This window comes from Manduca sexta, chromosome 23, assembly GCF_014839805.1.
Source record: "Manduca sexta isolate Smith_Timp_Sample1 chromosome 23, JHU_Msex_v1.0, whole genome shotgun sequence".
NCBI classification, from domain to species: Eukaryota; Metazoa; Arthropoda; class Insecta; order Lepidoptera; family Sphingidae; genus Manduca; species Manduca sexta.
In genome coordinates this window covers 6,156,087-6,170,426 of record NC_051137.1, presented here as the reverse complement: position 1 = coordinate 6,170,426, position 14,340 = coordinate 6,156,087, and the positions used below count along the sequence as shown (strand labels likewise).

Here is a 14,340-nt window from a genome sequence, read left to right as displayed (position 1 = left end):
GTCATTACGCAGCTGGGCCCCGAGACAAAACGGCGAATCGTTTAAGCCCTCTCCGGAGACCGTCCAATTTTATTGTGTGTACCTAGTCGAAATTGATATGCCGCGCGAGCAGCGCGTCGTCGACTCTCTCCATATGACGGATAGAGGTTCGGCACCGGTCCATTTGCCGTCTCGCGAATTTTGAGCACTCGACCTCGCAAATGGTTATTGTCCCTATAATGTTTTGTGACATCAGATGCTTCTGATGTTTGTTTCTTATAATCAGCTGATATAAAAACGGAACTTAGATGTAGGTATTTAACTTTTATTATTTAACCGAATGAGGAGGTGACCTTCATTACTTCTACTGGTAGTAAATCTTTCTCGTAGTGGGTAGGTACCGCCACAATGACTATTTCTATCGCCAAACGGCAGTGTATATCCAGTGTTGAGGTCCGATTTGAAGAACATTATAGCTACCGTAATTACTGGGCATTATGAGACTTAATATCTGACGTCTCAGGGTAACGAGCGCAGTGGAGTGTTACGCAGTAAATAGATACTAGACTTATATACACTAGATAGATAGTAGACTTTGTAATTCAAAGTTTAGTATCTGTTGCTATTGTTTATGGGCGGTCGTATCGCTTATCCTCAAGTGAGAGGGAATCTCATCTCGTTATTTCTTTGCAATAAAAAAAAAATAGTTGAATAAAAATGATTTGAACTTCTATACATTACACCATTTGTGACCCTAAGTTTTGTAATGCCCAGTTATGTTTATTATTACCTTATAAACTTCTTTTACAAATAGAGCTCTACAATGTTGAAAACATTCGAACCTTCGTTATATTATGCATAGTGTAATGTTTTATACATGTTGTTGACCCATGATATGATGGGGGCGAGCCTATCGGGTACATTTCACAAATTTCGAGCTGATACTGAGCAGAGAAACCAAATACCACTGCCCGACCCGAGATTCAAATCCAGTACTTCAGAGCGCTGTCGTACCCCGCAAGCAATACAACGCCACCGAGGCTGTGGCAGTTCAGTGAACTTAGAGGAACTTACCTAAGCCTGTAGGAACTAAAACACAATCGTATTTTATTGGAAAATGGTAAATTAGGTTTTATAAACATAAATAGAACTAAAAAGCTCGACAAACCCAAGTATCATTCTTCTTTGTAACTTATAGTTTATTTTGTCAATAGTAAGTAAGTACTAATACAATGACTGAAGCTAAATAAGTACCTATTATTTAAAGCCCGAAGAAAAATTTTACGAAATCTTTTTGTTATATTAAAGTATAACAATATATTTAAATTTATTAGAAATATTATCTTACCCATTCATCTGAGGGCGCGTAAAGTATTTTTGAGTGCATGATCAAACAAAAAATACTTATAAATATCACAATTATTTTTATACCAGTATATACTAACCGATACTAATATGATAAAGTGCCGGTAATCCAGAAGAATCATTATTACCTAATAATAATGATATTTAATTAGTAACTATATTGAATGTTATTGGCTTTGCTAATAACGAAATCTTTATTCATGAATTTGACAAGTACTTAATTATTCTACGATTTGACATAATTCTCTTTGAATTATGATTTAAACTGAGGATTTAAATCTATGTTTGAACTGACATTGACTGACATTCAAAGCTGACATTATTTGTCAATATTTACAAAAACATGTCGGCAATTCTTCTTAAAAATTCTTCGAGTAATGCCTGAAAAAAATGAATGTGACGGCGTCGTTATTGCTGGCGCATTAATTGTGTTTGCGTTGCCGTTGACCCTGCTTATTCCTGATTTCTCCTTGTGGGATGTGGTGCCCAAATTTCGTGTAACTCGCTTCCACATTTTTAGTCAACATGTCACATGGCCGCAGTTGAATGCCTTAATACTAGGGATCCTTATTTTATTCTTCTGTCTTTATCTGGAAATCAGAAAAAGAAGGTAAATTTATATTAAATACCCATTTTCAAAATAGGAGTTTTAACTATGGTATGAATATTTATTTGTAAAATTTTATGAGGTTGTTTGGATTTATTATGTTAGTACATGTAGTTAAGGATAAGAACCTACTTTGGTTTCAAGAAAATGTATACCGGGCAAGTGCATTTATGCAAACGAAGTCCCATTTTGAAGCTAGCATAAAGCCTATCAATGTGGCCCCAAATTGTTAAATTAAATGTCAATGATTTTTCATTAAATTACAACTGCATGCTATAGTCTCTTAGGGTAGAAAAATTTATATATGAATACTATATGAAGTGTGCTAGGAAAAATTATAAAGTCACTTGAAAAGACGTTTGACATCTTACCAGTTTAACCTTACATCCTTAGATTGGATGACGTTGTTGAGAAAGTATTGGCTGTAAGTCAAGCAACCGACACGACGATGGCGGGCGAGCAGAAAAGACAAACAGCAGCGATGAGGACGTGTGTAGAACTTCTCGATGCTTCAACCGAGCATTACGAGAACCTCGCGCTGCTACGTGACGAGCTCCGACAACGGGACATTGTGAAGAAACAACACCCACCCACCATTGATTTGAGTTCGATAGAGATATAAAATAATCAAAATAAACTTATGATGATGTTAAAGTATACATTTTTGTGGGACCAATAGTATAACTGTGTTTACTTTTAGAATATAATCAATATTTTAAATTTTGAATATGTTTTCATTATTGATATGCCATTTAACTGCACTTATTTTGTTCTAGGTAGCATGTTATAATAAAATAAGCACACGATAAAGTTTGCTTTTACTAAAATTATGATTAGGTTTAACTGTCATCCATATTATTTTTAAGACTGAAATGTGTGTAATATGTATCATAAATATTTACAAACATGGGTTTCGTTGTTACGCATTGATGACGTGACTTATGATTGACGTAACCATGGAATTAATATGTATTAGTTAACACTTTTTTAGTTCATTGTTAGCAAGTTTGAATCAATTTTGCGAAAAAAGAGCAGATTAGGTACCTCCAAAAAACAGCTCATATTTACGAAGTTAATTACACGTTTGAATCATGCTTCATGTTCTTTCTGACGAAATTTCTTATATTATTTCGACATGAGTGAACATTTAGGTATGGCAAATATTTGTGATAGACTCTAAATTATTTTATATTTAAGAATATTAATACTGTGGGGCACAATTTTGATAACTATAATTAATGGCTAATGACATTTAATTTTAAACATATTAATTTGAACATGCTCGGTTACTTTCCTAATGTCATTTGTTGGCATTGTTTGGTACGTATTAAAAAGAAATTTCTTCTTTCAACGCTTAGTATTAGAAGTGCTCATTAAAGCAAGACTTTCTAAGTTCCCGTGGGCCATTGCCGACGTGAAAAAAAGAACAATTAAGAGCCGGCAACTATTGCAAATTACCTCATTAGAGGATCGCCATCCATTGACATCGTTAGAATCACAAGATTTTCACATTTTTTTTGTGTAATGTGCTTGATGAAAATGTAATGGGATTTAAAATTCAGATACATTTGCTTTGAATGTATGTCTTTGAATGTGACCAATTAAATTAAATGCTTTAGAAACTTCCTTTAGCACATTAAATAACACTTATTTACACTTGGGCATTGTCAGCGGTCTCATTAAAACTCCGCATTATTAAAATAGTATGTATAGACGCTTTGACAAGTTGCAATTATTTCAGTTTTAAGATTCAGGAACTGCTTTGCGACGTTTGTGCACGTTAATTCGTTAGTAAATAAATTTTAAATTCGCGTTTCTTTCACAAACGTTGTTTCTACTCACCAACAATAAAATGCCGTTGAAATAATTATTTTGTCCATGATAATGATCTATGGCTATTCAAAAATTAAAAGTTGGCGCAATTCAATAGAAGAGCATAGTTATAAGTCTATTTCTGCTGCCAAGCAGCGGTATGTAGTCACTCTTGTGTTCCGGTTTGAAGGACATTGTAGCCAGTGCAACTACTGGACTTTACGTCTCAGGATGGCGAGCGCAGTGGAATACCAAACAATACTTTGTAATTCAACGTGTTGGATGGTATATCTACTCTTTATGGGCGGTTGTATTGTTTACTATGAGACAAGCTCGTCTCGTCATTAAAAGCAATAAAAAAAACGTCTTGGATGACGTTGCTACTATGCTGTTGGTTATGGTCAATCTCGGTGTCTTTTATCAGGCAAGAGGGTTTCTACTGTCATCGTTTGTAAAAATGGATTAGGTTAGGTTAGTATTTGAACTGTCCGGGTTTTAACCTATCTATAAGTTACTCTCTTTGTTAACATAGCCCATTGGAGTTATAGGTTACTTTATATCCACTGTTATATCACTATTCACTAGATATAACAGTGGATATAAAGGAAGCATAAATAGACGTTAAAGGAAAATCTTAACGGAAACAGAAACAGAAACTGATGCGGAATCGTAAATATTATGGAAAAAGCATTTTTTAATGTATTATTTTTTATAAAATTTATTTTACATTCAAATTTAATAAGTGATATTATTAATTAGTCTGTTATGATGCCATCACCTCTAACCCAACCACGCCGCGCTTGTGCGCTTGCCTTGTCGTCTAAATATTCGGTTAAAAGCTGCGAAAGCAGAAGCAAAGACAGAAATGATAAAATATGAGGAATTTCAAACTTGTTGAACTACAAATCGAAGTCTGATTCATCACTAATGTCGTAGGTAGGTACGTAAGGCAGACAAAATTGTCCATAAGTGATAATACTACAAGCAAAGACATTATAAAGCTATTATAATCTTAAAACTCTTTGATCTTCTCTTTTCATTTGACCTATCTCTACCGCGCTATATAAGCCCCCTAATAGTAATAAATGGATAGCTTCCGTTTAAATCTATGTCTTTAAGTTTCTAAAAGAATAAAAATAATTTTAACAAAAAATTAAACCGCCTTCAACAACCACTCAAAACCAAAAAATAATTTCACATAACAAGTATATATTGGATACCAATTTTGGAGTCGGTGCCTAATTAAAATTGCTAGTTAGCTATATTTGTTGCATAGTCCATCTATGAGCTAAATTTCTTTCAAATCAATTAAAAGGAGTAGGTTTGCGTGTACTACTAACAAACATACACAGTGAAAGGTGTAATACCAAGCACATGTATGGTGTTTCATCTTTTATTTCCTCTTTTTCGAGGCAGGGAGTGTAATACACCCACATTTGACCAGCTATATGTAACAGGGGAAGAATTTGGGTAGTGTACAGTTCACAAATTTAAATATTTCCTTAATAGCTTCCATTTGCTGTGCTGCGGCGATGTGTTTATCTCCGGTGACGATCTGACTTGCTGACTTTGTACGCTGGCAGCACATTGTTTTCGTATATTCGTTAATGTATTTATCTAGCTTAACTAGCAATTTCAATTAGGCACCGACTCCAAAATTGGTATCCAATATATACTTGTTATGTGAAATTATTTTTTGGTTTTGAGTGGTTGTTGAAGGCGGTTTAATTTTTTGTTAAAATTATTTTTATTTTTTGCTTTTTTGTGTTAGTAAAAAATAGACCGTCTCAATGGCATAGTTGTGTTTCGCTCTCGATACGACTATCGCGCTCAAATGTTACACCTCTGCCTACCCCTTAAAAGGGGAAAAGGTGTGATGCTATATATATATATATATATATATATATATATATATATATATGTATATATGTAAGAAGTTGATTCGAGCAAACCTAACGCAAAAACACAACTGATATTATTTGGCTCACAGTACAACTATCGCGCTGTGGTGTTACACATCTGCCTATCCCTGAAAAGGGGCAAAATGGGTGATGCTATATATATGTATGTATGTATGTAAGAAGTAGAGTCAACTAAACCCAACGCAAAAATACAACTAATGTGTTTCCCTCATAGTACGACTATCGCGCTGAAATGTTACACCTCTGCCTACCCCTGAAAAGGGTAAAAGGTGTGATGCTATATATATTTATGTAAGAAGTAGATTGGAGGAAACCTAACGCAAAAACACAACTGATATATTTGGCTCACAGTACAACTATCGCGCTGTGGTGTAACACCTCTGCCTACCCCTGAAAAGGGGAAAAGGTGTGATGCTATATTTATGTATGTATGTAAGAAGTAGAGTACACTAAACCCAACACAAAAACACAACTAATGTGTTTCGCACGCAGTATGACTATCGCGCTCAAATGTTACACCTCTGCCTACCCCTGAAAAGGGTAAAAGGTGTGATGCTATATATATTTATGTAAGAAGTAGATTGGAGGAAACCTAACGCAAAAACACAACTGATATATTTGGCTCACAGTACAACTATCGCGCTGTGGTGTAACACCTCTGCCTACCCCTGAAAAGGGGAAAAGGTGTGATGCTATATGTATGTATGTATGTAAGAAGTAGAGTACACTAAACCCAACACAAAAACACAACTAATGTGTTCCGCACGCAGTATGACTATCGCGCTCAAATGTTACACCTCTGCCTACCCCTGAAAAGGGGAAAAGGTGTGATGCTATATATATGTATGTAAGAAGTAGATTCAAGCAAACCTAACGCAAAAACACAACTGATATATTTCGATCATACTACAACTATCGCGCTGTGGTGTTACATCTCTGCCTACCCCTAAAAAGGGGAAAAGGTGTGATGCTATATACATATATGTATGTATGTAAGAAGTAGAGTCAATTAAACCCAACCCAAAAACACAACTGATATGTTTTATACACAGTACGACTATCGCGATGAAATGTTACCCCTCTGCCTACCCCTGACACGGGGAAAAGATGTTATGCTATATGTATAAGTATGTGAGAAGTACAGTTAACCAAACTCAATGCAAAAACATAACTAAATACGTCACAGGAAATCTAAATTCGCGATTTCGTTTTCTTGGACAACATAATTATTCTAGTTTTTTTAATTTTAAAACCAAACTACCGAAGCGATCTTGAAAAAAAATTTATGGGACCAATCTGGAGAGAAATTCTTTCGAATAAAAAAAGAATTTTCCAAATCGGTTCATAAATGAGCGAGTTCTGAGGTAACAAACATAAAAAAAAAAAAAAATAATAAAAAAAAAATTCACGTCGAATTGATAACCTCCTCCTTTTTTTTGAAGTCGGTTAAAAGGATATATGTCCGCTAGTAGAACAGAGATTTGTCATTCAGTCTCTACGTTTTTCAGTATTGTGAATAAAATCAAATATAAATATCATTATTGTAGAAACAAATTATAGATAAATAAAACTAGTAAAGAGATTTATATCGATTGGCGTGTGGGTGTTACTCGAAGAGACAGTCGTCTTACAGCGCGTCTCCCGCAAGAGAACTGTTCGCGGGCTTGAACACGCCTTCCTCTATTTTCATTAGTACGTTCCACAGGGAGTGGATCAGTCGCTCACAAAAATAAATAAAACTGTTATTGAGATAAGCATCTGCGCGGCAAGGCTTTTCGCTAAGTCCCGTTGTGTCGCGCTGAGCAATGTAGCGAGATATGTCCGGATTACGGCGCGCCGCATCGCCGCACCGCCGCGCCGCCGCGCCGCGCCGCGCCGCCATGCGCTTTCCTCCACATCTTGTTTTCTTCAATATTTTCGACTCAAGAACAATTTACTTATGAATGTGTCAAAGAAAGTCAATTTACAAAGTGTGTTATTTGGTAATTAGTTGTGTATTTTGGAAATGTTTTGAAAAATACATATTAAAATAAGAATTATACGTACCTATTTGTTAAAAAAAATAAGTTTTTTATATGATCAATTTAAGTTCGTCGCGTCTTAATTAGAAAATATATGGTTAATGGAACCACTTGCTAATAGGCCACTTCTGTGAACATTGTTTTACAAAGATAGTTATAAAAAACCACGTTCATTAGTCTCATATAATTATAAGTGACACGTCGCCCATGAAAATGATGGCATTTAAGCTACCTCTTTTAGCCTTCTATTGTACCAACCAATTACTTGGTTTTATAAGTTTTTTCTCGTGATGATGTGGACTCATGGATTAGACGCGTTCATGAAGACGCTGGAACAGCGCAGGAAGCTTACTGTAGCAGCAAATTCGCCGCGTACCGCACCTGCGACGGCCACCTGCCCACCCTCGGATTAATTTCTCATCACAATCCCGCCTTTCCAGGGAAATAATGAATACGACATCCTTGGAGAAAAATGCCACTAAGCCCAGATATGTCTCTTGAGTTGATTAATAAACTTGGCTATGGCTCTGTCCCTCTGCGTTTGGACTTTTGTGATGACATTGCTTTGTTAGTTAAGAATAAATGAGTATCAATCATTAATATCTTAATCGTAGTATATACAGATAATATTGCCTCCTTGCTCTAGTAGTTCGCCTGTGGTTTATAGGCTGGGAAGACCTGGGATCTAGGTTCAAATTTCAAATTGGACACTGTTTTTTGTTTTAATACATTTTGTTCTTTAGCTTCTTAGAAAAAAATATAATTATTGTAGTACTTTGGGATGTGACGTGAATGGCTATTTAATTAGCATAAATGCAATGTTGTATTCTTTCATAACCTTTAACAAAAGTAATTTAAAGAATTATTGTTAGTTAATTATAATTAAAATTTATATTTACAGGCTTGCTGAGCTAAACCTAAGCCATACATAAATGTTCTCTTCCGCTTTTTGTTTAAAATGTGTGTAGCATTGTGTGTAATTTAAAGCAGCTGTGTCATAATTGTTGTATAAAATTGGATAAAGCCACAGTACATGATAACGTTAATTAGATTAAAAGTTACGTTCGTCGTCACGTCGTTTACATAATACCTGCAGCTTGGAGCCGTTGCCGGGTAATTTACCCTGTATTATATTACCAAAATTTGATTTTAAACGCGACATTGTGACCACAAAGTCACGAAGCCAGCATGCGATATTTTTGTCGCGGCCGCAAGATTGCCGCGAGCATCTGTCGCCTTGTCGCTCTTTCCTTACAAATTACAATTATTTGTAACTTGTATCGCTTTTGTTGCGGTCGATGTCAGTATGTGTATTCGCGTGAATACTTTCTCAAAACTTGCGTCATGACGGTGTGAAAATAATTATAAGTGGGTGACAATGTTGGTAGATTCATGAACAACATATTTAAGTAAAATATTAAAATAAAAATGAACAAGTGAGCTCAATATTGGTAAGTTCAGAGCTCTGCAGTGCTTGATTGTAAGTTCTGGGTGGTGTCACAAATGTTAATGTTAAGACGCCTTACCATTTAGTTGTATTATAAAAAGTAGAGATGAAACGGATATCCGGTAACTATCTCGTATCCGGCCTATCTGGCGGCCTAAACACTATCCGGCCGGATATCGGATATATACCGACTATTCGAGTATTCAGCCGGCCGAATACTGGACTCATAAAAACGAATTATCTTTAGGTAATGAAATTGTTTTGTTTAGTTATTAATAAGTATAATAGTAAGAGTGATTGAAGTGCGTCACAAGTCGTCTTTCAGTAGTATTCATTGTTGTCACTTCAGCCTGGACTTTGAGCGACTCACATAGCTCTTCGAAGCGTTTGTACTATTTATTAAACATCTAGTAGAATCAGGCAAAGCCAAACGAACACTCTTCAGCATGTTAGCGCCGCTATAATGAATGAGTTAATGTATTTTAAGTGCTTATATATCTGGAGGTCGCATATCCGGCTATCCGGCTACACGGTTGATCGAATATTCGGTATCCGGTGTCCGGCTAAACCGCTATCAATTACATATCTAAAAAAAAGTCTAATAGAGTCTATTCATACTATCTAAGATAAAGTTGGCTATAACGCAGCTCAACTTAAACCATGCTCAGCGAAATTTCTTATATAAATCACAATTATAATTCTGTAAAAAAGTGATTGCCTACATGTTCGAATCCCAAGGGCACACACCTCAAACTTTTCTAAAGTTATGTATTCTTTGTGAATTGTTGCTTGTTTTAATGGTGAAGGAAAACATCGTCAGGAAACCTGCATGCCTGAGAAATTCTTTATAGGAATTTTGAACGTATGTGAATTCTCCCTATCTCACTAGGCCAGCGTGGTGGACTAAGGCCTAATTCCTCTCAGTAGTAGAGGAGCCCCATGCCCAGCAGTGCGACAGTATATATTAGAAGGCTGATATTATATTATTAAATAACAAAAAGGGAGTAATAAGTAAAAGGGAGTTTATACTATATCCGTTTAACTTAGCATTAGTATTTATATGGCGAAAATCATGTAAGTAAAAAAGTGTGAAAAACTGTTAGTGGTGTAACGTACTATTATTTTAGAATTGTCACTGTGTTAAAGTAAATAAAATACAATATACAGATAACAAAAAATGAGACAATATTCATTCATATACCAATTTTTAGGGTTCCGTTCTGCAAAAGAAATCAGTATAGGATCACTTTGTTATCCGCATGTCTATCTGTCAAAACCCTTCTTCTCATCAACGCGTAAAGGAATCAAGCTGAAATTTATAGCGAATTCGCGGGACTATGGTCTCTTTCAGTTGAAATCAAACTTGTAACTCAATTTGATCAAAAGATATGATCGTTTATGTCGCATGTTTTATATTTCACAAGAGAAATACAACTTCTAGGGTAGGTACTTCATGACATTGGCAAGAAGTAATTTAATAACAATAAAAAGCGAATTTACTTTTACAAACTTATAATTTGGGCTTGGTGCAATGACCTTGTTTAGAGATCGAATGGCAAAGTTCAATTTGTCAAGTTTGAATTTAAATACTACCTATACCACCTTACCTACAAGTTTGTACGGAACCATTGATGCGCGAGTTCAACTCGTAGTTTTTCGTTTTTTTAAGGGGTGTGTTCTTGATCTCTCTATAGTTACAAACTTTATCCCTAAATGCTAATATAACTTTATAACGTTAAGTCTTAACAAAATCTTGTTTTTCTAACAACGTCTTAATATTCCTAATAAAATAACATTGGCCTTTGCAACTTAACAATAGACACTCAGTACTTTCCTACTTAGATATTTTTCGAAATGTATGTTTTCAGGATATTCTCTAATTTACGTGTAGTATCTAATCTCAAAGGTTTCTTTAGTATAGTAGGTTTTCGTGAGATCATTATTCGGTCCCTTACTATTTGCTCTTTGTTATTTGAGACTATTACAACAAGAATAATTCAATTTGGTCTGTGAACTACTAAACTCGTCCTTAGAAGCAGTGGTCAACTCTCTACATAAATTTAAATTGTCTTCTACGCGTTCTCTCGGGTTATTTATGTCACTATTTATTGTATTAACATAAATTGGACATGAGTTATTTTATTAGCTTGAATACGCTCAGGATTCACTGGATAAAGGTTACGATTATATTTACGTCATTTGATTTGTCATAGCTCGTAAATGTTGTGTTTGTTTTTATATACCACGTTCCTCGTTCTTGTCATAAATGAAAAACTTTAACTTATGATTTTTACTTTATGGGTCATTGAATATATCACGTAAAAGTTATTCTTCGCAACCTAATAGGCTTAGGGTTGTTTCACAACTTCTGGGTAATTGCTATTTGTCACACTTATGTATAATCCGACCAAACACGAAAGTCAAAAAATAAACTCCCAAATAAATGATAATAAAATACTACGTTATCTACATTAGCTGTTTAACTTATTAAAATAACTGTCCAATAAAATTTACTTAAAACATGTCAAACAAACCCTTATAATAATAGCTATTTTGATTATAAACATTTCTATTAGAAATTATTTAGTTAAGCATTCAGTATTTACCCAAATTGCATTTTGTTATTTACGGTACCGCTATTTTTGTGGTTACTTCAAATGTTATGTAATTTAATTTAAATATATTTAAGAAACAAAATTAAAATAAAGGTTAGACTGGTTACGCTCAGAAATGTGTTATTCTGAAGTGGCCAGCGCTCGATAATTCATCTCTGAATACAAAGCAGTGAAAGCAATCACGATCTCGCAAAGAATCAGTGTAGTTGATATTATTTTGTGAACACAAACCGCAGGGGTCCGGGGCCCCACGATATTTAATTTAATAATCGTGCAACAAAACGTACCACAAACAACTGTCCTGTAGATATGCGCTAATGGGGATGTGACAGTCGCATCACTGCATTACTTGTTTAAGTATAATAGAGTAGTTATAATTATACACTATAGGTAATATTGTGAAAATATTTGATACTTTATACGTTGGATACTCTATTATCCTAATTTTATTAAGGGCACAATTTATAGTAATATTATAAAGAGTACTTTGTTTGTTTGTGGGGGCTGGAACTACTGATAACTGAACCGATTTAGAAAATTATTTCACTAATAAGGAGCATTATTCCCGAATGCTATAGGCTACTTTTTAACCCGAAAATATATTTATCTCAGAAAAACGTTACCACGCGGGCGGAGCTGCGGGCAAAATCCTTGTTTGATATAAACTTATTATAAACGCGCCAATAATATTAAAAGTATTATTTACGGATTATGTTTAAAATGGTAATAATTGGAACAAAGAGGTAGTTTAATTGTCATTGAATAAAGTCTTGTGTACCCACAATGACATCGATAAATACTTGGAGCAATTGCTTTAATATTAGAAATCAATTTAATGAATATTTTCGAAAGTTCAGGTTTATGGTAGTAAAGTATCTGTCAAGTACACCTACTCTTTAGATTAGAGAGTAATGGAGTATTGTTAAACGTCTGGCGCCGTTTGTACCACAACCGGCATCCCTCTGACATTACAGTAATGTCCACCCACGCTGGTATCGTTAGTCCCTGCTAACCAAACGCTTATTGACATCTAAGAACTAATAATAACCGTATTGATGAAACGACTCTTTGAAATTGTAATGGTCAAGAACTCAACGCTGTTATGTTAATTTATCACACAATAATTATCAGAATAATATGAAAAATAAATAAAAGGAACTCCTCTCTTAATATTTATTTTAATGGAAGTACCTTTAATTCATTTTGATGTTATGTTAACGATACACCACCAGTGCACACAGTTTAAGCCTTTTCATCTGTCAAATCCCAACAACCATGGAATTGGGTTATAATTTACGATTTTATCTCAAACCCCGCATAGGGGCAGCGGTCAGTACAGCCAGAGAAAAAAGTCGCAGTGGGGTAATAGAGGGATAATGGTCATCGGAGACCGCCCGCCACGCCCGGCCTGTTGTGACTTGCCAAAATAAAGTCGTAATAATGAAAGATGACCCGCGTAAGTTGCAAGTAATTTAGTGCGATTTCCTAACAAGCGCTGCATCGGGGGGCCGTTTTGTAGCTGTTTGTCCAGTGGGCGCCTCTTTGTTGGGACGAGGGCTCGTGGTTGATTTAATTCCGTTTTTGTTGGTCAGTTAATGTCCGTTTGGTATTTATTGTTCGTACTGTTTAGGGCGTTACGCTATTTTTGCGCAGAGTAGAGCGACCGTGATAAATGGGGCACAGGGATGAATCGTCAAGCATCGGCGAGGTCGCGCTAAGCCAGCAGTCGAGATTGATGCTGCCCGGTCGCCTCTCCCTGACAAATAGTTGGTCCAACGGAGGCGTCGCAGAGCGTCTTGCCATAAATAAGGATTACGCTTGTGACCACGCAGTCTTGCGGAGTGGACACAGCACGCTTGTGTGATGGCACCAGCGACCGCTAGAGACTCACGTCAAACTTGCTAGCTTTTCGCACCGTTACGCATATTGCTTACTTGGGAAATCCGACAGCTATTTGGTAAATTTTATCGTCTAAATACTTGAAATCCCCTTGCCGGAAGTTGAGCCCGAGTCGCGAATTTGCCTTACTTCGGCGCCTAAGTCTCGGATTTCGAATAAGAAGATGAGTATCAAGTTTGGCGCGGAAAGCGCTAAGCTAACGCTGTTTTAGGCTCGGTGGAGGCGTTTCGATCGCAATTGCGTCACCGGCTTATGTGCTCAACTACGAGAACTAAGGGAGACTTGAAATACGCGTCAATCCGCATTTAGATTATTTATCGTGCCACATTACCAATTTTTAGTGTCAAAGTTATACAGTATGTATTGTTATATAGTATAATAAATATGCAAATTATTACCTTATGCTCATCAATTTATTTAGTGAAACTTGGTAAATATTTGTATACAGATTGATAATATAATATGATTAATTGGTATGAGATTTTACACTGTAATCGAGAACGTTTAGTAATAGAGGATGAGAAAGTGATAGCTGCCCACAGTTTGAGCATTGATTCGTCATAAATTGTGTCATGTGACCATGTCGCGGACAGAGTAATGAGCGCTTCGGTGCATTAACGAAATATGATTAAGTTTTAGGCCATTATTATTACCTATATGCTATCTGCAAAAC

At 35.6% G+C, this 14,340-nt stretch overlaps 1 protein-coding gene across 1 annotated transcript; it reads left to right on the top strand.

Moving 5' to 3' along the window:
• The first annotated feature begins 1,643 nt into the window (after window positions 1-1,643).
• Window positions 1,644-2,605, top strand: LOC119190335. Its single transcript, XM_037442076.1, has 2 exons — window positions 1,644-1,954; window positions 2,345-2,605. The coding sequence occupies exons 1-2, from the start codon at window positions 1,722-1,724 to the stop codon at window positions 2,571-2,573; spliced, it is 462 nt and encodes a 153-aa protein (XP_037297973.1). The 5' UTR covers window positions 1,644-1,721; the 3' UTR covers window positions 2,574-2,605.
• Window positions 2,606-14,340: the final 11,735 nt, after the last annotated feature.